At 58.6% G+C, this 25454-nt stretch overlaps 2 protein-coding genes across 2 annotated transcripts; both read right to left on the bottom strand.

The window, feature by feature from the left end:
- Nucleotides 1–390: 390 nt before the first annotated feature.
- Nucleotides 391–12116, bottom strand: dnj9 (molecular chaperone; the record flags this gene model as incomplete). Its single annotated transcript, XM_002958714.1, has 17 exons — nucleotides 391–663; nucleotides 1278–1663; nucleotides 2225–2402; nucleotides 2842–3057; nucleotides 3572–4213; nucleotides 4376–4492; nucleotides 5979–6008; nucleotides 6739–6938; nucleotides 7117–7261; nucleotides 7497–7660; nucleotides 8280–8430; nucleotides 8938–9044; nucleotides 9501–9606; nucleotides 10374–10540; nucleotides 10934–10960; nucleotides 11546–11636; nucleotides 12072–12116. The coding sequence occupies 17 exons, from the start codon at nucleotides 12114–12116 to the stop codon at nucleotides 391–393; spliced, it is 3045 nt and encodes a 1014-aa protein (XP_002958760.1).
- Nucleotides 12117–23392: 11276 nt separating this feature from the next.
- Nucleotides 23393–25140, bottom strand: VOLCADRAFT_32944 (uncharacterized protein; the record flags this gene model as incomplete). Its single annotated transcript, XM_002958713.1, has 4 exons — nucleotides 23393–23578; nucleotides 24082–24121; nucleotides 24521–24819; nucleotides 24991–25140. Coding segments are annotated over 4 exons (675 nt in total), but the record flags the coding sequence as incomplete, so codon positions are not given.
- Between the last annotated feature and the right edge of the window lie 314 nt (nucleotides 25141–25454).

Raw genomic sequence — 25454 nt, 5'->3', positions numbered from 1 at the left:
TGCTGTGAGCAGCACATACTGTGGAAAAGCTATCGTTGCTGCACAGAAGCAAATGAATCTGAAGATACCGCGATACCACAACGCACAAGGCATCCGTACAGTTCCATACCGGCTGCAGACCCGAGGCTAAATGAGCTGCCGAACCCTGACTTCACCTACATCCTTCGATGCCCCTACGACATTTAACTCGACGCGCATTGCAATACAGATCGGCACAAATCCAATGCAGGCCAACAGCCAACACTTTGCACCCAAAAAGTTCCAGGCGCTGATCCAGTAATCGCAGACAAAAGTCTTTACTAGTGGAGCCAGTGTGCAATAGCTCAATGGCAACAGACACCTGTTCACTGTTACACATTGCGAGTCCATTAACAGCTCCATACAAACACATTACAAGAAATGACGCTGCGTGCCCCCCCCCGAGAATTTAGACCCCAGGGCAGCCGCGCTCCTTAGGATGTCACCACCCGACTTGGCCTTGGGTTTAATTTCCAAGTCACGTTCCCGGTCAAACGGTCTCCAAGGCCAATCCTGGCCGTCAGCCGCCGCTGCAGCGTCCCCGCTGCCTCCACCACCCACGCCGCCGCCGCCGCCGCCGGGTTTGCCGGTTTTCTGCTTCTTCGCGGCTCTTTTTGCGGCACGCTCCTCCTCCCGGGCCTTCTCCTGCAAACATACAAGCGCCGCAACAACATAATCACGGTCCGGCTCCTGACCAGACAGATAACACGTAGCCCCACGAGCGTCCGTAAAGGTGGTAGGACAAATGGTAGCGCCCGATGAGGAACAGGACTCTATCAGCGCGGTCCAGCGCGGCTATCTCGATGCTATTAAGGTAACAGCGGGGTGGCTCACCAACGAAAATAATACCTGTTGGACTAGGCGGTTTTTTTTTATACTTAGGTCACTGTAAAAAGCCCATGCCGCCTGGCGCGCTGAGTTTGTGCGTCAATGCGCCTTGTCCATTGCCCACGCCGCATTGACGTCCCACACGGCCCACAAGGCCATTGCGCCCTTGTGGCTGCAGAGGCGGTGCAGCAACGTGATGTTATGTGATGGTGACACGTCCCAGCTGGGAACACGGCGGCTGTAGATTTACGGTGCTGCCGGCCCTGGAGTGAATCTCCGCCAGCTCCCCCTTCAGCTCCCGCCGTTACTCTTCCATCGCCGCATCATACCGCATCATACCCCACAGCGCCCTTCCCCGTCTGAAAGTCGGCATCGGGATTTCCCTTCTTCCTGACATTATTCTTTCACTTCCTAGCTGCTTCCCCTCCCACCTGCAACTCCAAATGAACCTCCATGAGGCTCTTCTTTCGAGAGTCCGCATTGAAGGAATCCATCGCAGCAGCAGCAGCAGCGCCACCACCACCACGGCCCCCGCCGCCGCCGCCGCCGCCAGCACCGTCGCTTCCCGCCGCCGGCAGCGCCTGCACGTAGGCCTGCGACGCCGCCGCCAGCAGCGCCTGCGCCTCGCGGGCCTTGCGCTGCTCGGGGTTATCGGTCCACGCTGACGTGTCCCCTCGGCCCGTCTTGCCGCGCTGGCTAAAGGCGCGAACGCTGGTCTGTCCCAACTGCCCCGCGGCGCCTCCCGGTCTCGCAGCCATTTCCGGAGGAAGCTCCGTCATCCAGGTCTCCCGCTGAGACCCGGAGGGGGCCGCGGGGCCTGCGGGGTCACCGGAGGGACCAACAACCGCCCCGTGTGTGTGTATACGAGACGTCGGCTAGCGGTGCCGTAAACAACGAGGGAGGAGCGCGAGGGATGGTGTGCGCATGCTTTCTAAAATTCTGTGAGAAGTTGATCGCTCAGTTTCGCCCCACAGCGCAGCGCGTTGAAGAGATGCAGAAGAGAGGCGGCAGACAAATGCGGGTGAGGGGAAATGATGAAAAAGGTGTGTACCGGCATTATCTACATACCCATCCTGTGGGTGCTAGGCAGGTGCCTGAGGTCGCCGGAACGGCCGGGAAAGGCAGCACTGGCTGCACGCTCAGCCTTCCTGCCCAGTAGGTCAGGAGCGGTCAAGGATGTGATGTGGTCGGGGATGTGGGGGTGCGGGACGTAGAACACCCGTGGGGTCTGCAGGTGCGGTGCACACGCGCTGCCGCGTAGACGTGCCGAAGGGGCATCCCACCCCGCCCCACCACGAAGCCTCCTCACCACCGCACCCGTAAGGACTGCCCCCTCTACTGCCAGCTATTTTTTCACCCACGGACGTGTCGTACGCACCCATCGCCACCGGCATCTCCTCCCCACGCGCCACCCGCCACGCCCGCTCGCGCTCCTGCTGGGCCGCCGCCGCCTCCGCCCGGCGTCGGAGCTCCTCATCCGCCCTCCTCTCGTCCAGCGCCCCCCGCAGCCCGCTGTCCTGGAGCACCTTGGCTGCGGAGGCGACAGCTTGGAAGGCCTGTGGGACTCAGGGGGGGTACGACGAAGCATAGACGATAGACGATCGGCGCGAAGGAAAATGCCTAGACGGAAAATCCTTAGGGGGCCAAGGAGAAGGAAGAAAAAGGAAGATAAAGGGACGGAAAGAACACACACCCACACACACATGGGACAAGTGCCCTCGGCGGACAGGGAGACGTTCCCTAGCCCTGCCCCTCTGTGTGCCTTTCCCCCCTTCCACATTTCCCCTTCCCCCGGACCTTCAGCTCCTTGCTTTCCAACCCCAACCCCCCGAGACCCTCCCACCCTCCCACGGAAGACCTCCCACGAGAAACAGCCTCATGTCGCCAGGGGACGGTCAAGGAGGCCTCAGGAAGCTCAGAAAGGGGCCCCACACACGCGCACACACGCGCGCACGCTTTCCATCAAGTCGCCATATTCCCGTATGTATGTATTACCTCATGCGCCATCGGGTGTCCGCACTTGTCCGGGTGTATCAGCAGCGACAACCGCATGTAGCGCTTCTTGACCTCGCCCGCACCCGCAGAGGGCGTCACCCCCAGCACCAGGTACGCGTCCGCAGTCGGCCCCCCATCAGCGGGGGCCGGCAGCTTGGACGACTGGGCTCCGGCCGCCGCCGCAGCAGCAGCAGCGTTGTTGTGCTCGCGGAGGACCTGCATGTATGTGTGTGTGGTTGGTTGGTTGGTTAAGAAGTTGGTTGGTCAGGACATGGACCTTACCTACGTCACCCCAATACCAGTAGTGGTGAGTGAGTGAAGATGATGCTATGTGAAGCCATACATTGCATCATCAGGTGAAATTGTCGCCACCTTGCGTGTAGAGTGTAGGGCCAAGCGCGCAGGCTAAGTTAAATCAGACTCAACCCTACCCAACGCGACCGGACGCGACCAGGCGTTGAAAGCGGGGTGCGGGACGAGGATGGATGACGAAACGGAAGCCCGAGTACGGCGACCCAGTGTCCGGTGAGGAAGAGGGAACCCGGACGAGCGTCACGGTAGGCGCCATCCCGGACATGACGCCATCCCCCGGGGGGCCATCTCAGGCCAGCCCCAGCCAGAAGCCATCCGCCATCATTGCGGATGTCATCGCAAGGACTTCGCTACTCGCCCACATCCTGACCTGAACTTGACCACGGCGATAAATCGTAAAACCCTAAAGCCCGCCCACCTTAACGATGCGGATGACCTCCGCTTCCCGCTCGTCCTGGGGAGCTGCTTCCAGCTCCTCGACAAGCTCAGGGGGCGGAGGGCCTACCAATAGATCGCCATCGTTATCATCATCATTATCACCGAAGTCGTTGTACGACGGTACTGCTGCCCGTAACGCCTCCGCCGCAGCAGCGGCGGCCTCCAGAAGCTCACGTGGCGGCATGGCGGGCCCCGCGACACGACGTGGAGCGGCTGCCGGCGCCGCCGCAACTCCCGCTTCTGATGGCTCGCGCTCACATTTGATCTCGGCCGCGGACGTGCCTGGCTCCGAAACCATCCCCACACCCTCCGGCCTCTGAGCAGCTAAGTCTTCAAACCCATCGTCTTGCGCCGCCGCCGCCGCCGTTGCCGCTGCTGCTGCAGTAGGCTCTGGCTCCGGTCTTCCGGGCCCTATGGGACCCACACGGCCTGGCGTCCCTTCGCCAGGCCGTGGTTTGAGTTTCGTTTCCCCTCCGGGAACTGACTCCTGGCCGCCGTGTTCCGCTGCCGCCAGAGATGACGGTGCGGGAGGGGCTTGTGGTCGCGGCCGCGGCGGCTCGTCGAAAACAAAGCCCACGATAGGTAGGACTTTCTCGTTGCGGTTGACTAGGCCGAAAATACCCTGCGAGAGGAGGTCCGCGCCGCCGCGGGGTTCATGGATGTTCGGGAGGGATGGTGAAGCTCGTGTGCCAAGGTGACGGGATATTCGCCTGCTGGACCCTCTGCAGCGGGACAGGAATTGGTAATAGCACCAGCACTATCAGCAGCAGCGGGACCGACAGACCTTGTCGTTTCGTCGAAGATGCAGCAATTCCAGAAGCTGCGCGAGGCTGGCCTTTAGGTCGGGGTCAGGAACGCCGGAGATGTTGGCTGCCTCACCCTGATCCACCCGCCACAGCATCTGAGCCAAGGGGGCCCGGGCGTGGGAGAGGGGGGGTAGGAAAAAGAGCAGGAAACGAAAAAACGCGCAGGTCCGCCTCTAAGGGGCTACGCACCGCTAGAGCTTAGGTGCCTAAATCCGAGAGCACCGCGTTTGGTTACTTGCCTCGCGGAGCTCTTTCCTCACTGCTGGGTACATGGACAGGATGTCGCGCAGCTTTCTGACTGCAGCACGTTCTCGCTCCAATTGTTGCTCAGCTCCCTCGATGCTGCCTGGGCGAAACGATTTTAAGAGTTCTTCAGCTCTGTTGGTTTGCCTGGAAGATTGTGTACAAGGGCAGCTCACCATCGCTATCCGAGCTGTCTGAACTTGACCGCCGTCTGTGCTTCTTATGCTTCTTGTCCTTTTTCTCCTTCTTACTTTTACTTTTCTCCTTGTCCTTTTTACTCTTTTCCTTACCCATAATCAGGTGCTTGTCAGACGCAATTGTTTTCGGAGATGCTCCCTTGGCTACGGCTCAACATTCGGTGCTGCACCAAGCAAACTCGGAAACAAAACACTTTTAAAAAAAGGGATTGCCCTCTGAACTTCGTCCTGGTAAGGCCACTAACTACCGCCGTGCAGTTACATATTCATGCCGTACCATGCAAACACTCCAGACTCCACGGTTTTAAACACACTTTACCCCACCTTCCACAGCGCGCATGCGTTTTAGCACAGGATCCACGGCACAAAACCCCCACAAACATAGCACAGAAACAGTCCACAGTGACATCCATTGTCACCCGCATACTCTCCACCTCTGGAGTACTTACCAACCATATTCCCCGGCGAAATCCGGTCCAAAGTCGAGAACATATATAGCCATGAAAATTAGTCCTCAACCTCCCCTGCGAGAAACTGCTAGAGTTATTCATTCGTGGGTATTTCCATTTCCGCCGCGCTCCGGGTCAACATCATCCATCCTTCGAAACGGCACCTCTGCACACTGGTCAACGGAATCCCTAAACCAAATGCAAATTGACGCCAACTTAGGCAGCTGCTTCCCGCCAAAAGGAAAGTCTCCCTGTACAGCTGATCACCGCGTCCTGACCGTCCTCTCTGTCCCCTTCCCCGGTTCTCTTGTTTACGCAAATACATACACATATCTTGCCCCCGGGAGATCCCGGGATCGATACCCGTTAGGGTCAAAAGTCCTTCCGATGGTGGAAGGCATTGCGCCCCTAGTTGATGGACGGTGGTGACCTGGGATAAAGTTAACCTGCGAGCCGACCAGGAACGGAGTTGGACCGCTGTCGACCCGGCAGATTCCGTTGGATGCTGGTGGTGGGTGCGGAACCTAAGCGATCCACTGAGAAGTTGACTAGGGTGACTGGATGAGGGTGCCCCGAAATACCGGGGAAGGCAGAGTTTTGCAGGGTAGCTGCCACGGGCGAAGATACACCCCCCTGTTTCACACATCATACACATATACATGTACATCTTTATGTACATGTTTCTCGCTCACATACATAGACACGGGCTCCAATAAATACAGCTGCGGAGGCGCATGCGCGCATCCCCCGGAGGGGGAGGGAAACACCGTGTTACCTTTGGATTTCCGGGTGTTCGAATGCCCACACCCACCCACCTAAGCAGGTACGTGCACGTCGTATGTTTCCTCCTTTGGGGTGATCTCGTTCCTTAGCCGCACACCGGCCTGACTGCCACTCTCGCCACACATGCCACTCTCATTTTACTTTACGCCGACCTTTCCCCCCTACCAGGCACTCGATGAGCTCCCTGCCCGCCTCCCCGGCTGCCTTCCGGCTGACTGCCCGCCTGCCCACCCGCCCCGTGTCTCACCTCCTCTCACCTCCCACACCCCGAGTCGGTTTTAAAGCCCCGATCCCTCATACATACATACATACATACAAACACACCCTGCACATATTTTACCTGCACATATACTCTCATGCTGCGTTATGAAATAATTACTAGGCAATCTTCCACCATCAAACATACACACACAAACACATATGTGCGCTCTGATGCTCCCCTCCAGCAGCAGCTATCTCTCCAAGTATGCCATCTCTCGACTTCCCATCCCATCCCCCACCAGTCAGAGGTTCGTCCTAACCCCCAACCCCAACCCCAACCCCAATCCCACCACTACACACATACCTCTTTTCCCAGCACAGCATCTCTCTCCTTCCGCACACCCACAGCGGCTCTCACGCAGCCCTCCCCGCGCCCGCTCCCCCCCCAGCTCCCGTCTCCCCCCCCACCCCCCTCTCCGCAACCCCCGTCGCCTGCCGGCCACCCAGATATCTGGACACCTCAATACCGTCCTCCACGTCCTCCCGCCACTCCAGTTTGCACGGCAGCAGCTCCGAGCTGTAGCGCGGACTGCCCCTCACGTACTCCAGGTAGGGCTTCAGGCCGCCTTGGGAAAACACAACCGCGTTGTCCGCCACCACCACCGCACCTGGGGAACAAAAACAGACACATATACACAGACTGATATACATACACACATATATATGTACATATTATATATGCCGGCCCGATGGGTGAAGGCCGCGTCCTCACCGCTCAAGAACCACCCGCTCACCCAGCCACCCACCACCCACTCGCTCACCCAGCTCCACCACCCACCCGCTCACCCGGTGCCAGGAAGGGCTCTGCGGCCTTCAGGTAGTCCAGGTACTCCCGGGGGGTGCCGTCCAGAAAGAGCAGGTCGATGACCTCATGGCCTCCCCGGCCCTCCATCAGCCGGGGGAGGGTCTCGCGTGCATCGCCCCACACCACCTGCGTGCCGGGCAGTGTGACACAAGCTAAAGGGGAGGAACAGCTGGCCGTGGGGGCCCAAGAGATGAGGCGCAAAACACACACGTACATACGCACATACATACGTGCATACGGGCGCTGATAGGCACACAGACGACCCAAAACACACCACCCAGCCAGCACTCGCACGCCCTGGGTTCGCTTGCCTTTTTTTCCTTACGCCCCCCTTTCCCCCTCTCCCGCCCACCCACCCCACCTGCACTCGGTCTCCCACCCTCGTCTGCAGCCCCTGGTTCTTCTCCCCTTGGCTGGCCTGCCACATGAACCTCTTAGCCACCAGCAGCCAGCTGAGGTCCTTCTCGAAGCTCAGCACCCGACCCCCGGGGGGCAGAGCCTGGGCCATGAGCAGGGCGGAGTATCCTGCCAGCGTTAAGTGGGCAGGGGAGGAGCGGGAAGAAGGGGGGCGGGAAGAAGGGGGGCGGGAAGAAGGGGGGCGGGAAGAAGGGGGATACGACGAAGCACAGACGATTGACGAAAAGAAAATGCCATCGATGGATATTCCCCAAGATTAGACCACTAGACGCCCTAGAGTAGCAGTTGGGGGGAAGCTGAGGGAGGTGAGGTGGGCTGAAGGGGGGCTGTAGTGGGGAGTTGCGTGGGACTGGGCATGGTATGGTATGGTATGGTATGGTATGGTATGGTATGGTATGGTATGGTATGGTATGGTATGGTGTGGCGTGGTGTGGTTCAGCTGGACGGGGGGGTTGGGATCCGCGCATGCTCACCTAAGACCTGAACTCCCCCTTTCACCCGTCCTTTCCTTCCAATCCCCCTCCTTCCCTCCCTCCCGCCCTCTGCTTCTCTCCCCAGAGGGGGCCCTTCCCGTTACCCCCCACGTCGAAACGTCCTTAACGGCGCCTCCACCGAATCTGGCGTTTCCTGCCTCCCCTCCCCGGCCGCCCCCCGTCCGCTCCCTGGGGCCCCCCGATCTCCCCCGCCCTCCCCCCAAGCCAACCCAACCCATCCCTCACTCGCTCACCCGCCATGGTCCCCACCTCCACCACCAGCTGGGGCTTATGCTGGCTGACCAACTGGGTCAGAATGGCGCCCTTATCCGGCCCCACGAAGGGCATACCGTCCCGCCGGCCCCACCGCTCCAAACGGCGAAGAATCCAGTCGTCATTCACCTCCTGAATGACACGCGTACACACATACAGTGGCCAGGAATGGAGTTGAGGGGCCGTTGATCCGTCATATTCTCTTGGATGCCGGTGGTGGGTGTTGGCCCTGAGCGATCCACTGAATTCGGAGAAGTTGACTAGGGGGTGGCTAGATGAGGTTGCCTCGAAATACCGGGGAAGGCAGGGTTTCGCCAGGTAGCGGCCACAGGGTGAAGATACGACCCCCCCCTGTCCCAAACATCAAACAGCCACACAACATACGCGTGCACATACATACATACATACATACATACATACATACATACATACATACATACATACATACATACATACATACATACATACATACATACATACAGGTATATGACGGAACAAATGGATGAAACACACCACTGGGGGCCACGCAGGAGCAGCTCTACCAGGCAACAGGAATTTTTGGCCCCCTCCCCTTTCGGATCCACTAGAACGCAATTTGTTCGATCGTTCATTCCACAGTCGCCACGTCAACTGTCGTACCTTGAGTCGGGACATCTTTTCGCCCTTCTCGTTGACGTACACTTCCCGATCCCCGAAGGCTATCTGGGCCTCCCTGATCTCCCGCCGCCGCTCAATGCGGACCTGAGCTGGAAAGGGGACGGAAAGGGGACGGAAAGGGAAGAGGGGGTGAGGAGATTATGTGCCCTGCAAAATGGGAGGGTAGCTGTTATAGAAGTTCAGCGGTTGCAGGATAGGGAAAGGGGGAAAAACCCCAGCAGGCGCAGGACGGTATTCGAGCCCATGAACAAGCTCGGGGAATACAGGCCACGAGCTTCTACTTGAGCGGTCGAGGACAAGAGTGCGAGAAGATGATGTGATTTAGGTTGATATTGCGTAAATTCGCTTTGGAACGTCAGCGGTTTCCCTCCACAGGACGCAACCGATGATCCTTATAACAGCTTTTAGGGAGCATGCATGCGGTGCCTAGCAGTGGATACAGCCCAACAGCGCCTTCATTCGGCAGTCCATCCATCACCCCGACAGCAGCCGGACCGCGGGAATGTCCCTGGAAGCTTGCTACGTCGTACGGATGTCGTATATACCTTGTTGCTGGTCGTACACGAATAGGCTGGCGAAGGTGACGAGGCCGATGATGTTGACGAGCAGGTCCCGGGGCCCGCTGCCATCCGCTAGCTCCAGGGCGGGACTCTGCGGGAGGGCGGACGGGCAGGACAGGACAGACAGACAGACAGGTGTACAGAGGGATGGGCATGAGGACAGGCAAGCATGCAAACGGGCCGGCCAGCAGACAGGAAGTTTTCGGGGCTTCTGGGTTTTACAGTAAAATTCAAAAGTTTAAAAAACCAAAAACACGAAAATCAATCTGTTTTCCTATTAAACAATTCATTAAGCAAAACTTGTACAGATATTTTACTTCGTTTATAAAGACAGGTGTTTTAAAACTGGTATCAAGACATTTGACATTTTTGATGCTTTTTTAGCCTTTCAACCCTTTTACGAAAAATAAGAATCTTTCACCTACATACGTGCGCACGCATGCACAGCACCATAATCAATCAAATACACCATTTGGCTTAAGGAGGGTCACTAGGGTTACTAGGGTCTCTTCCTTCCTCTTCTCTCTTTATCCTTCTCCGGGCTGAGTCTCGCTGACGCACAGCATATGTAATACCTCGAGACACAAGCGGTCAGCCGACATTCCACACTCACTCACGGGAAGGGTTCCTTGTGCCCGGCATTTCTACTCGCGCAGGTAACTTTCTCCCATTCCACAACATGAATACCCACAACAGCTATCTGTGCTACTTTATTCCTGGACTACGACTACTAGTCTTTGGTAAAGTTCTGCACATGTATGACTTCCTTCTTCAACCTGTATCCATGTACATCTCGCGGCCAAGCTACATTCACCCGCAGATACACGCACACGCACACATGCACACAAACTCTCCCACACGCGCCTGCAGCAATCGTACGGCGGTCAGTGCTGTGGCGATGAGGCAGGAGGCGGCTGAGGCGCCAAAGAAGGTCAGTCGCAGGGGCCGGGGCAGGAAGAATTCCAGAAAGTTCTTGGGGTCCCGGAGCTCGTCTTCCAGCGCCCGCCGCTTCAACGCTTCCGGTTCTGCGGCGGCAGAGGAGAAGTGGGAGGGGGGGTTGAGGTGAAGGGAGAGAGGGAGGGAGGGGGAAGAAAGGGGAGGGAGCTTGCGTAAGGGTCAGAATCACTCGTACGATGGCGAGCAAGGAGGGGGAGGGACTCCGAAGGCAGCGGTCTTGTTGTTTCGCTGGCCGAGTGTTTTATACAGCGTTCAGAAAGCGTTTCAGTCGGGGTCGGTGTGTGATTTGCGGTGTGCGGCAACGCGGGGGACGGAGGCTGGTGGGGAAGCTGGCGACTGCTTCGGTTCGTAGCCCATCGTGGTGTTGCGTGCGTACGGACCGACATCACTTACCGCAGGCTTAAAGTTGACGTGGCAGAACTAGTTGTGTGGCCTGGAACGGATTGAGAACGCATGCTTACCGCGTCGGTCGCGCGGAGGCAAGCTCGCTGCGACAGTCAGCGTTGGGAGACGCCTCGATGAACTGATGCGTTCCTTACGCTTCATCAAGTTAACGTTATGTCTATTAATTCTAAAGTCAGTAAAGCAAGTTGGCCGAGATTGGCGATGGCCATCCAAGCACCTCATATTTTGCTTGCTGCTAGTAAGTTGGCAACAAAGCTTTCAGTGACAGGATGTTTTAATGTTTCCTACGCTTATAACTGTGGATGCGCACAGCTGCAGCAACAGCGCCTATGCAGTGGTAAACCATGGCCCTGCCACTCTCAACCGCGCAAACCGCCAACGAAGGAGGTCACAGCACTTTACTAGATCCCACATCCCGGTCTCCCAGTTACAAGCTGGCTGCATTTAAATATGTTGCTTTTTAAATCGTTTCTCCCCAATAAGTAACATGGAACTCAAATAAGCCCATAGGCCTTGCAGCAAGGGTGGTGGCAGGTTGTGTTCAGCAGCTGAAGTTCAACCCAACCTGCCACTCCCTACCAATATGCTAACCATCTAACATAGCTGACGTGTAGGAAAATGTATAAAAGCTTTGCCGCACAAGTACCCTGAATCCTCCATTGTCGCACCAGGATGCGCCTCCCTGTAATGCAGCCCACGCGTGGGTAGCATGGCTCGGAAAAGGAAATGGACAGCTATCGTATCCCATTGGCTTTTGACCTTGAGAAGGGGGAAGGAGAGAAGGGGGACGACGGGCAGCGCGTGTGGCGCCAACCACCTACACTACCCCACATATAGGGATACTCCCGATGAATCGCAGCAAGTAAAATGTAAAACGCTTTGAAGAGCCTCGTTAAGCTCAACATCTAAACTAAATAGCTAATAGAAAGATTGTGTATAACAAATGTAAATAAAACTAATTTCCAACTTTACAGTCATTAATTTCCCAGTATTCCTGCAATACATATCTCTCAACCTTTTTTCCACGTTTTAAATTCCGGTTTCTTCTTCGTAAATCACCCCTGGGCTCATCTTTTCTCTGTAGGCGTCTAAAGGCGTTGAATATGGTGATAGGTTCAACGCAAGCAAAGAGGTTGGCGCTGCGGCGGCGGATACCTGTGCAGGGAGGGCCCGGGTTTGGTTAATCCTCCCCACCTCTCCCATCTGCAAATTAGTCATAACCATCTTGGGCTGGCGCATTTTGCTCCATTTCCGAGCGTGGGGGCCTTGCCAGAAGTGTCCATCCACATCCAGGAGAAATCGCAAGCCTTCAAATGATAGTCCACGCAAAGTCATCATGTCACTCCTACTCCTATCGCAACCCGGCGAAGAATATGGCATGATGGGAGGTGCATTACCGTACCACCCTCCCGCTTGACATGTGAACGCGCTAAACTAGGCGTTCGTGTCCCAAGAGCCCCAAGCCTGAGCGACGTACAGCGCCTCAACTCTCAGCCTCTGGTCAAGTACATGCTATTACAGGTTCACAGCCCAAACGGCATATATACCAGTATCCGCACTGTAACTTACCCCGAACCCTGTCCCCACCCCGCTCCCATTACGTGACCGCGACGTGATAAGGTGGAGGCTCGCACAGTGTGCACCCGTGTGCTTCCCTCCGCCTGCTGGTGTGTGAGCGGCGACAAAAGCAAAACTATAGATGACAGATGCCCTCTGCTGCACTGCCCTCCAGGCGCCTGAATTCCCACAACCGGACTCATACAACCACCGCTGTCCGAACGCTATAAAAGCACCCCCATAACATGCACAACAGCTCCAAACCCTCAGCCACACCGCCGGCAGGATCCATTTTTTTCATGTATCGTCCATAAGCCACAGTACGGCCAGCAAGCCGCACGCCGTACATATGTCGGTACTTGAGGACGTTTCCGCACGTACCAACTAATATCCTGTTCCTGTTTTAGGTCCATGTTGTCTCTGGCGCACTATTAGCAGCAGTTAAAACATGCCCCGATGGGGTCGCTGCACGCGTGGCCTCATTGCCACAAAATCCCTTATCAACACATTTAGGCACAGGGGAAGGGGCCTAAACTAAACACTCTGCAGGTGCGCCGAAGGCCACGCGCATGCAAGGAAGTTCCACCATTCGGCAATGAAGTGGCAGCATATACCTCACACACCGCAGCAAAGCTATCAGTACCGCCAGTACTGATTATTATGCAAAATGCTTCTTATTTGGTGCCTGATTACGTTAAAATGCTTCACGGCCAGCTCCAGGGCCAGGCGGCATCGGCGCCTTCTTCGCCCTCCTTGTGACTCCTCTGCGCAGTGCCGACAGAAGCGAATCGCTCAGCATAACAGTGCGCATAAGGCACTGCTGGACTCGCTCTCCGGAATGCCGTCCCTCTCTCCCCACGTCCACCGCCGCTGCTTCCTTGCATCTGCCCCGCTGCTAATTCAGGTCAGGGAAAGCGACCGGGGACCAGGCGACAGCTGATGCGCGTCAACGCTGCTACACAGCAACACAGTAACAACGCACCAACAACCGGAAGCAGAACCGCGCACGACAAGGAGGAGAGAGTAAAAGCATGTGCGGCGGCGGCACAGGAAGGAGCATCAACATGGCATGCATCAACCGCAATCACCAATGCCAGCTACTACACAACAAAGCAGCAGCACAGAAGTTGCAGAACAAATCGCAACAGCAGACGCAGCGGCTGCAGTGAGATACAATATATTATAGCTTAAATGGGTGCCAAACCCCCCAGCAACCATCAGCCGCAACAGCAGCGGGGCACCATCATCGCCACATCCACCACCATAAGCATCCATCGCCTCCGCATCTGACGCCACCTCGGCCGCCGCCTCCGGGGCGTACACCACCATATGCCATTTCTGTTTAATCCGGTAGTAGTGTAAGAAGTTTTCATGTGTGACAGCTCTTTATATAGCGGTTCGAAACAACGGTTAAAAAAACCCATAAACCTTTTTCCAAGCTGCACCTAGTCCGCGACGGAACATCCTCTGAGAAATATGGCACTGGACAGCGCCAGCCAAGCAAACGCAAAAAGCCATTGCATAATCATCACCGCAGTCGCCACATACACGGATCGCTGCCTCCCAATCCGCGCCAGAACACGCTCTACCCATTTCCCACTCCATCACACCCGCTGAACCAGATGATGAGTGAAGCACGCCGTACTTTGGTGAGATAAGTTCGGTGCTGCCGCGCCCTTCCCCTCATCCTCCTCCTGAGTCCCTTCGGCGGGAGACAAGATGTGCCAGGTGGGATAGTGGACACCACCACCACCACCACCACCACTACCAGCACTGCACACTCATCCATCCATCCATCTCCCCCTTGCCTGCGGACTTTTACTAGCGAGTGCGGTGGCTCCTTGTCCTCCCTGCCATACTACAATTATCGCATATCTGCCTGCCAAGACCACAATTATCGCGTATCGCGCGAGTGGTCGCCAACACCAGCCAGCCATTGCATGCCGGTTAACCTGCATGTCTGCACGTCATCAGGGATGATGAGCTGCTTTCTCTTTAAAACATTCAGATTTTGCGTGGAATGCAAAAGTCCTGGTCCTTCATTATTGAGAGGTGTGGGTTATTGAGAGGTCAAGGCAACGCCAAAAACGGGGGGGGGACCATCGCCCGTGTGTCCAAATGCAATCATACTGTTCTTATTGTTCCTTCCCATCAGCCTCCCACGTACCATCTCGCCGGGGCCCCAGTCCAGCAGCTTGCCTATCCACCCAGCAACCCGTTACAAACCAAACGTTTGCCTCAGCATCACCGCCCTCCGTGCTCGCTACTCGAGCCGACTCCGCGTCCGCTGTGCAGTGATATCCTCCTCTTCCTCCTCCTCCTCCTCCTCCTCCTCCTCCTCCTCCTCCTCCTGGAACACTTCCTGCTCACACATCTTCCGTCCGTTTCTCCTTTGCCTCATCCTCCTAGGAAAACCTTGAGGGAGCGGAAGGCTCCCCCATTTCCCAGGACCCTCGGATGGCATCATCTGAACCCCCCCCCTTTGGATGCCACCCACTCCCCTTTCTCGTCATTGCCAACCGACTCTCAGACCGGGGACCGCCCTCAGTTGTTTCCTCGCACGCGACGTTATGATGGGACGTGACACTAGCAAGGAGCTCTCCGAAGTTCTCTCCCTCCTCCCCTGCCTCCCCCTACCTCCTTTTTCCCGCCCACCCTCACGGCGTGGGCAGTGCGGCCAACAACTCCAGCACAGCCACACACCGCGCCGGCTGCGGCGACGCATTTGTGGCGACCCTCTGCACGGGCACCCACGACACGTGAAAGTGCTGTTGGTGGTGCTGACCACTCGCCGACATGTCCTTGAGGCCGTGCTGAGGGTGGTGTTGGTGCTGGTGCTGCTGTTGTTGTTGGTGATGGTGGGTATGGTGGCTTTGGTGGGCGGCATGGCCGTGATTGCTTTGCAGGTGATGCTGATGGTGGTGATGTTGGTGGTGCTGGTTGCCTTGCTTGTCGTCAGCGACCTGGGAAGTGTCGAACTGGAGGCCAGAGAGCCGCCGGGGATGGCTAGGGGATCGAGTGCACATGGCACTCGCAGGCGAGCCCGGGCAGCCGCGGGGGCTACCGCCGCCACTACCGCCGCTGCCACCGCCGCCGCCAGTGGCCGCCTCCGAAACAGCAATTACCCGTGCAGTCGCTGAGGACCGAGGAGAGGCACAATCACCGCCGTTTATTCGCGCCACCGCCGCCGCCGCAGTAGTAGCAGCGACGCCGCCGCCACCTGAGCTGCCGCTGTCGCCGCTGCCGCTAACCCGCCGTAGATCTCTGCTCCGACGTGCGGTACTTCCCCCCCCCCTGATGCCATCGTTGTCCACGTCATCGTCAAGGGCGTGAAGTACCCGTGGGCCGCTGGCACCCATGCCACCACCGCCAAACATACCACCGGAGGCGATGACGGGCCCCGACGTCCCAGCGTGTGGCCCGGCTGCTGCAGCCGCCGACGCCCCAGCGGCACCGGCACCCGTGCCGTACTCATCATCAGTGAGCTCGACGGAGCCCTTCTCGTACCAGACTCGCACCCAGATAAGGCACGACATGTCCATGCCGTGCGCCGCCAGGACGGACGCTGCAGCACGGCGGAAACGTCGTGTCAGTTGCGCCGTCGTCACGCCTGGCGCAAACACTGCCGGCGGTAGGTGGAACAGCGAGCGCAAGACCTGGCCGTAGCAGCAGACCGTTGTAACCATGACGTCACTGCTACTGTTACTGGCGGCGGGTGCGGCGGAAGCCGCCTGTCCCTGTTTGGCATTGGCGGCGCCCCCGCCAACGCCAGACGCGGCGCGCAGCTCTGACGCCGGCGGAGCACCAGCACTGGCAAGAGCGGTTGCCGCGGCTGCTGCCTGTTTCGGAGTCAGGCTTGCATCAGATCCGAGAGATCCGGAGCTACTCTGCGGGACCATGAGCGGGGTCGGGACGTGCTGCGGCGCCGGCGCCGGCATTGCAGCTGCGGCGGCCGCGCACAGCAGCGGTGACGCCCCGCCGGCGGCAAGCAACGCCGCTGCTGTCGTGCTCGCGCTAGTCGGACACTCAAAGGGACTGCGATGAATCGGCGCTCCTCCAACACATGGCTGCGGGACGGCAATCGCAGCGGGCCGTGCGCGTGCGATAGGAGGGGAAAGGCCGCTCCCCCCGGTGCCGCCACTGCTGCTGAGCGCGCCCGCAGACACGGCCGGAGCAGCGACCGCATCCGCCAGCGAGGCTGCGTTCGTACTGTGCGGTACAGAGTACGGCTGCTGTGACAACAGTACAGGCGGTCCACCGCGGCCCGAGGAGACTTCAAATGATAAGATGTTGCCGTCCAAGCTACTGCGGTGCGCCAGCGGCCCGGTGCTACTACCACTACCGCTACTGCCGCTATAGCTCGAGCGCGGGGCCAGCCCGGAGGCGGAGGGTGCCGTGGGGGTCTCCTTGGTTGTGGCGCCGCCATTGCTACTGCTAACCCGATGACGCCGGCCGCTGCCACTAGGCCCAGGCGCGGACCGAGCCAAGCTGTGATGCTGCTGCGGCAGAAGGGGATCAGCCATGGGCTGTTGCAGCGGCTGCAGCAGGTGCTGTGATGAAGACTGTAGCTGCAGCAGGTGCTGTATCGTGGGTGACAGCAGCTGGTGGCCGGAGCTCTGTGCCGAAAGGGGCGGCTGCGGCGGCGTCAATAGCCCCGGAAGCTGCGACCCCACTGCCACAGGCTGCGGCTGCGGCACGTGCATCAGCTGCAGCTGCGAGGAGCTCCCAAGCTGTAGCGGCAGCTGTAGCTGGGATGGCGGCTGTGGACTGGGGCTGAGGCAGCGGTGGAAAATGCCACTACTGCTACCGCCTAGGCAAAGACCACTCAACCCGGCGGCGGCGGCGGCGGCAGCGGCAGCGCCGCCACCGTTCGCTATTAGCCCCAATCCAGAGCTTCGCTGCCGCGACATGTACGACGGCCCGCCAGACGGCGTTCCAGCCAGGCTGCCGCCGGCGTCAGGCGACATGAAGCCGGCGGCGCTCAGCACATGACTTGGCAGTGGTGACGCCAGCAAATCGTTGGAAACTTGCCACTGTACGGGTGACGAGCCCGAGCCGTGATGGTGGTGATGATGGTGATGGTGATGGCTCTGGAGGCTGTTGTTCTGGGAACCCCCGTCGCCGTCGCTGCCGCCACCGCCGCTGTTTCCATACGGGGCGGAGAGGCTCTCCAGGGAGGCCCGCGGCGTCGGCGGCAGCTCGCTCCAGGAAGTGGTAGCGCCGAAGGCGCCGCCGGTGGGGCTGCAATACACCGTCGGCCCAGATAAGGTTCCCGCCACCGGCCCCGCAGCAGCAGCCAACGACAGGTTAGGTTGTTGCGGCATGGATGACGGCTGCGCCAGAGCCGGGCTTTGGTTGTGATGATGATTATGCTGGTGGTGGTTGGCGTTGGTGTTGCTGCTTTGGTTGTGGTGGCTGTGGCTGTGCGCGGACTGGTGCAGGGAGGTGGTATCTTGGTGACTGTTGTTGCGCCGCTTGACGAAGCTATCGTGGCCTGCAGGAACACACGGCGGCGGGGCCGAGGAGGCGAGATGCGGAGGCCGGGGGAAAGGGAAGAATCACACACTTGCGGAAAGACAAGGAAGCGCAGTTAGCGGGGGTGAGGCGATAAGCGTTTTACAGGAGGACAAGCACCATGGACAGGTTTAAAGTATATCCGGGAATAGTCGGTCGGAAAGGTTCCTGAAACCGGTCGTAACACTTTTTAACGATTTTGGATCAAAAAATAAAGTGCATAAGGAGAACCCAGGCGGTTTTATCAGAAAAGTGGTTCCGGGACGCCGAGGTGCCGTACTCGCGTCGTTTCAGCATATCTTAGCCGAACGGAAGCTGGCTGCTGATCACGCATAAACTCTCTAGAGGGCGACAGGAAGGACACGGACTTCAAAGACATGACACTCAATCTCTTATATAGTTTATTGTGCTAAACATCTGCGCATTGCGAACGAAACGCAACGGCCCTGAGGGGCCCCAACCGGCCAAAAGGACAACCAACACAGCGTTTCCCTCCCCCTCTTCGCTCACCCGTCAGCTTCCGTATAACCGCCAGAGCCTCCACATCCAGACACACGGGCTGTATCTCCACCAGGCTGCCTCGGGGCAGGGACGGCACCGTCACGTACAGCACGTTGGGCCGCAGGGGTACCCGGACCTGGGAGATGAATCCAGGCGGCATAGCGGGTCGTCAGCAAGCCATCTGGGACCATCAAGAACACGCCAAGCTTACCCCCCTATAGACGTTATCGTATTACTACTACCCCCGGATGCCATCTCTTTGCTTTGCCGCAAAATCCTGTCTTCTCCCCCCCACACACGCACACACACACACGGTCCGGTGCGCCACCCCCAGCCCGCACACCGAGTCCACCCATCGTGCAAACACCACCACGACCTCACCTCCGGGGGCTGCAGGTACGGATCTAACACAGTCGCTGGCGCGGCAGCCGCGAAAGCAGGGCTGCCAATCGCCATCCGCCCGCCCGACCATACCCCTCCACCTCCGCCACCAGCAGCGGCGGCTGCTGCCGCCCTCTCCGCCTCCTCCTCCTCTTCCTCTTCATCGAGGCCATCCGCACCCAACAGTACGACCCGCCGGCTCGACGGTGCACTGATCCGGCCGCCGCCAAACCCCGCCGCTGCGTTGAGCCACGCGCCATGGGCGCTGCGCGGCGTGGCGAGTCCGCCGGAGGAGTCGCACGTAGCACTGCGCTGGTAGCGGAAGCTGCTGCCGCCGCCAGCGAGACATACAGAGCCGCCGGGGGGTCCGAAGCTGCCGCCACTGCCGTTGCCCTGCCGATGCTGCGCGTGGGGATAGCACGGTAGGCCGTGCTGCGAGGACGGCGAAGAGGAGGAGGAGCACGGTGGCAACGAGGAACAGCAGCAGCAGCAGTAACAACAGGGAAGGAAAAGTAGCAGCAGCAATAGCAGCAGTGGCAGGGCCCGGCGGGGGCAACAAGGACTGGGGGGTATAGGTGAGGGTGTATGTCACGTTGGGCTCTGGGCTTTGGGGTGGCACGGCAGGGCACGTCCTCCCTGCATCCCCATGCACCGTGCACGTAACTACATCCAGCCCTCCATGTGCCGAAAAGGACCCAAACTTCATCCCTCTTAAAGAACCCCCGTCTCCATCTTCCGAACCTCTGCTAGGCCGCTCACCCATACACAGGTCGAACCCCGCGTACGAAACCAGCTCTCCCACCCCCAGCCGCTCCTTGCACCAATCACCTCACCCGGCCTGGCCACGATTCCGTCACGAACTTTCCAATGAAGGACTTGTAACCTCCTCTTCTCCACCCCTGCCCATTACAACCTATTGGGCCCCCCAGGGACAACCGGCCCCGAACTCTAGCCTCTTGTCGGGACCGCTAAAAGTCCTCCCCAGGTCGGCTGTTTCCGTTCCTAGCGCCCCACCCCCACCCCCCACCCCCGAGGACTCCCAGCCCACCCTGTACCTCCAAGATGGCCTCTACAGCCGCCCGGGTCAACGCACGCAGCTCCGCACCCCCACCGCTGCTGAAGCTCGCGCCGCTACGCTCCGCCGCCGCAGTGACCCCGCCACCGCCGCCGCCGCCACCACCGCCCACCGCCGCCGCCAGGTACACGGTGAGACCCAGGGCGGCGCCCACCACTGTGGAGCGCTGCGCCACCGCCACCGCCTCACAGCTCAACATGGCTCGAAGGACCTATGGAGGAGCGGAAATGGGGGAAAGACGAACCACACACGCTTGAAGCTGCTGCCAGGGCAAGAGAGTATCAAACGTAGAACTGAACGAAAGGCGTCCGTGGCGACCGTGACCTCGAGATGAAGAAGTGAAGAAGATGTCGGAAAGACTACCTACCTAAGCCGCCAGAACTAAAAAAGAAATAGTATTGCCAAGCCGTAAAGAAGTAAGTGTAGAAAAGTAGTTGTGAAGGCGGCGGAAAAGTAGTAAAGTAGTGCTGTCGTAAAGCTGCCATAAAGTTGCTGGCCTGGACAAACAGCTGATTTGCTGATACTGAAAGGCTGTCGGTATGCAAGTGCTCCTCCCAACCCCCCAAACTAAAACGCGCGACCGACCCGACCGACCCGACTATCCTAGTCCGGCTAGCCGACCGACGCCAGCGCGATATACCAAAGAAGCTCGAACCACCCTTTGGACTCACCTGGCCAGGCAGCAGAAGCAGCGGGCAAAGGCACATGCGAGGCAGAGAGGGAGAGAATTTCACACACGCACACACAAATGGGGGAGAGAATTACACACACGCACACACACCAGAGTGCAAGACCGCCCGCCTCCACCTGACACCACACCCCCCAAGCCAAAGCCCACCTACCTGTGCCGTGATGTCCCCAGGCACCACTGTCATGACGGGGGGGTCCAGAGGTATCACACCAGCCAGGTAAACCAGACCGCGATAGCTGGTGGCCTGTGAACAAAGTAGGGCGCAGAGAGGGGCATTCGCGGCAGGGGAAAAAGGCCAAAAATTACAGGAACTTAGGTTCTTTTGTGGGGAAGATGTTGTGTTGATGGAGCGGGGGAGCTCGGGTGCACACGCACACCGACACCAATAACCAATCGAGCACACGTCCAAAACCGCTGTTACGCTCCAACACAACCCAACGGACCTTCCGCCCGTCTCACTCATTCACATACACAACATACACATAGTGCACATATATAAAAGCACTTAAGATTTGACACCCTTCAACAGTACTTACTCCTGCACAGTCCGAAGTGATATAATACGTAGTTCCCGCTCCCTTTGCCCATAACCATTCGGTGCTCTCTATTCTCGGCTGGTACGTCCACGCCTCCGCCCACGTAGACGCGCTCTTCCCCCGTCCAAACGACCCATGCACATACACGCACACCCACAACTCCCCCGCCAACACACAAGACGCATACACGCACACATACCTCCATACCATTCTTCCAAACACCATCACACTATTCATGGTGCACCACATCTTACAGCATGCCATGCTGTAGCCGCCAGCCAGTCCCCCCCAACACACGCACCTGGCTGTAGGGCCCTATGCAGCTGGGGGCCCAGGAGCTGATGCTCTGCACGTGCAGCACCCGCCGCGTGTGGCGGCTGACGCTGACGGGTGACGGGGGAGGTGGAGGGCCCACCCCAACCCCACCGCCGCCACCACCAGGCAGCGGGGACGACCGCAGCGTGCCTGTGGCGGCAGTGTTGGCTGCGGCTATGGCGGGCGGTGCCGCTCCTCTGGCAAGCAGGAACTCGCACATGACGGGGCAGTGCTGGGGCAGACACACCTGCACACATGCGCGCGATGGTGGGTCCCGGCTGGGGAAGTGCCTGCAAGGGGCCGGCGGCAGGAGGCGGGAGGCATCGGGAAGGGGGGGATTGGGGTTTTAAGAAATCGGAACGAGGTAGAAAGAGGTTCCGGATGGGGACAACTGGGAGGAAGAGAAAGGAAGCCGCGCGTCTGTGTGGAATGTCATCGCCCGTATGCGAGCGCGCAACATATTCATGATGTTCATGGCTTATACTCACTTGCAGTAGACCCCGTTAGCCGCCTGGAAGTGCCCCATGTTTGCCAGGAAGAGGTGAACAAAAAGGCAGTGGTGCAAGTCCATGTGCTGAGTGGCCAGTTCTGCACACATAGCACGAGAGGACACGGAGCGTCACAGGGCAAAATGTCAAAAGAGACAGCTGCCGAGGAGGGCGGGGCAATGGGTGAAAAAAGCAAGCACTGGAATTCAGTTCTGTTGAGCCTGGTTTACAGACAGAGGAGAGGGAATCCTTAGGGGCAGAGGCGGGCTGCATTAGGGGGCTGCATTACGGCTGCATTAGCATTCATGTCCTTCCCACCATGCAACTATAAGCCCTTCATTCCTCCCGCTTTCCCATCCACCGCCAGCCCCAGGGCCCCCTTCAAAGCTCCGCTTCCAAGCGTTCGGAGGGCGAGCCCCTCCTTCCCATCCCCAGGCGTCTGGGAATCTCCGTGGGCGCTCCCCCCACCCTGCTCCGCTGCCGCCGCCGCACCCACCTTGCTCCGCCGCCGTCAGTAACGCATGCAGCGCCGCCGTCGTATCGCACTCCGTCAGGTCCGACGGCAAGGCCGACTTTGGCCTCACAGCCCTACACACCAACTGGACATAATCTGGACCGCTGCACATAGAGACATGAACATGGAAACTAGAGGGAGCCACGGGCTGTAGCAGCAGTAGCGGGTCCACAGCGGCAGCCGCCGCCGGGCCGCCTGCAGCGGCCGCTATTGCATTCGCAGCCGATGGCGCTGCCGCGCCGTCGACGGCCGGCGGCAGTGGCGGCGGAGCCAGCGGCGGCAGCTGCGATGCGCTGCAGCGGCTGTACCTCGGCGCCGCCACGTAGTCCCCGGGTACAATCCTCACGTCCGCGGGCAGTTCGCAGCCCTCCCAGCATGGTTTCGTCACAATGTGGAATGACTTGGGAACCAGGTGGCCCACGTCGCTGGTGCCGTGGACAATCTGTGCAGTGCGGCGAGAAACGGAGGGGTTTCCTTGCGGCGATGGGGGAAGGGCAGGGTGATACCCGGGAGGACCGGAAGGGTCTAGAGGGTGCGTTCGGCAGCACCTTCGCAAGGATCATTCCGGAGCGCACGAGGGCACCGCAGTCAATGCTACTTTCCTCCCACCACTCTCGGTCTTTACACGGCTATAAACAGCGACCAGTGGCCTAAGCCACAAATAACCCTCTGGCCATAACCATAACCACAACCACAACGCGCCCGCAGCACCACGTCCTCTCCTTCCTAGCTCACCTTCCCGAGTTCCGACGCCGTGTCCATCCACCTTCCAACCCTCCTCCCGGCCCACACACACCCACATGCACTCCGCTGGCGCTATCGCCGCATTACCCGGTGCCGGCTGGCGGTGGAATGGTGGCTGTTTACCAGCACCGGGCACCTCCCCATCCCTTCCTTCTCCGCTACTGCTGCCGAAGCGGGCGGCCCCCACAACCCGGCCCACCTCAAACTCATCCAGCACAATACTCCCCCGAGTAAATACGGGGCAATCCAGGGTTAGGGTCTCGTACTCGCCGCCCTCGCCACAGACGTTGCAGCCATACGCATCTGCCAGCGACAGCAGTGCGGGCTCCATTGCGGCGATGGTGCGGCCCAGATGCTTCCGGGGGTGCAGCCCCAGACAGGCCACCTGGCACCAGACAATAGCAGGCGGCGGTTCAGGAGAAGAATGAGTGAATTCATTGGGAGAGCAAGTTAAGCTAGTTAAGCGAGGTAGGAGTGGAGGGAGGGAGCTCTGTGCACAATCCGACTGCCACACATAGACACGCCACTGCTGGACTCGAGCAGGGGCGGGGACAGGACGTCATCCGTCCGGCCAATGATAGGGGCGGATGGGACATAGTCACAAGTGCCCAACACGCCTACAAGAACCCCCTAACAACCCCCTACTCCAAATCCTAGTGCGGATATTAATCAGCAGTGCTAATTGATATCAATCTATTAGTAAGGACGGCCCCTCTGAAAAGGAAAGGTCTTCGGCCTTCGGATACTCCCTTGTCCGAAACAGCCCGGAACAGCGGGAAAACCCGTCCCTGGTGGAACCATCCAGAAGATAGACCCATCAGGAGCAATAGCAGCACAGGGACGGCGCTGCCCTAACGCGTTTCCGAATCCGCGGCCAGACCCCCCCACCTTGACCAAGATGGCCTCGACGCCGCTTTCCACCATGCCCCTGCATTCAGCCAGCCAAGCGGGAGCACGGTGGGAAAGCAACAATCTGCGTGACCATGGTATGGATGGACAGGAAGGTAGGTGGGCGGCGACCCCGTGCGACGTGGCACAACACGACACGAAACGACACGGAGCGACATGGAACGGACCGGCGGTTAGGAAATCGCTGCTCGGTAGGCACTCAGGGAACGGGTGCATGTCCTTCGAGGCTTGCTGGCTGTTGTTGTGTATGGACGGGCGGGAATTAGGCACAGCCAGAGGTGTAGCTAAGGTTGGACTGCTGCTCCAATATGCATGCGTCGGGGTGCCAACACGCAGCGAGGCGAAGGGGAAAGTGGGGTGTGCAGGACGCGCAACGGCTATGGGTAGATAGCCACCCTGGTCCCGTAGAGGGGCGAACCTGAGTAACAGACGCTGAGGCTGGTGCCATAGGTACGCCAGAGACACCAGGTTGAGACGGCTGCAGACGTTTTCTACCCGCAGGCGTTGATAGTCGGAAGCGATTGCGCCAGACGCCACAGCTTGAATTCCAGGAACATTTTCTTTGACATATGCAAGCAATTGGTAAAGGTCTTCTACCTCGTCGCCTTCGGTCGGCGTGTAGCCAAGGTCTTGTACACTGCTGGTACCAGAGATGCGCTTTCGGAAAAGCGGTATTCCCATACATGCCGCATATGCTCCGATGAGCTGATGCCCAACCTGTTGGCCAGGCCGGGATGGTTGGGGTGTCGAGCGCGGGCTTTGCAAAGTGCTAGGCGGCCGCAAAAGCACGATCAATCCTAGCTCAAACGCAGCACATAATTAATTATGCATATCAAGGATATATGGGCGCATCCACGCCTGCACTACGCCCTTGGTCAGGTGGCCCACCGTTTGGAAGCAGAACGAGTCCAGCTCGTCAGGAGCCGATTCCTCCGGCAGCAGGTTGGCAAGAGCAACGACGTCATGGCCATGCTGTTTACATAATTGCATAGAGTAGCATGAGTCCTTGCCACCGGATACAAGTGCGACTACGCGCATGGTACAGGGGACTTTTTTCAATCACTCCGAAAGAACAATCAGCTAGCCATAATTTCTGGCATCACCGTCTCGCCAAGAACATTATGATAGGTTGCTTACGCGCTGCGCTGGGCAGGCGCGAAGGTAATTAGTTATTTGGGACGAAATTCGGCAACGCAAAAAGCTATAAGAAAAGAAACTGCAGTAGAAAATAGCCGCTCATTCTACTCCAGTAGGCAGGTAAGATGGATTACTGGCCATAATGTGTATTGCGGCTTCAACGACACAAGGTACCTGATACGGAAACTCAGGCCCTGTATCGGTAAGGTGCGTGT

This window comes from Volvox carteri (genome assembly GCF_000143455.1).
Source record: "Volvox carteri f. nagariensis unplaced genomic scaffold VOLCAscaffold_104, whole genome shotgun sequence".
Lineage (NCBI taxonomy): Eukaryota > Viridiplantae > Chlorophyta > Chlorophyceae > Chlamydomonadales > Volvocaceae > Volvox > Volvox carteri.
Note: the sequence above shows the minus strand (reverse complement) of the source record. Positions and strands in the feature narration are given on the sequence as shown.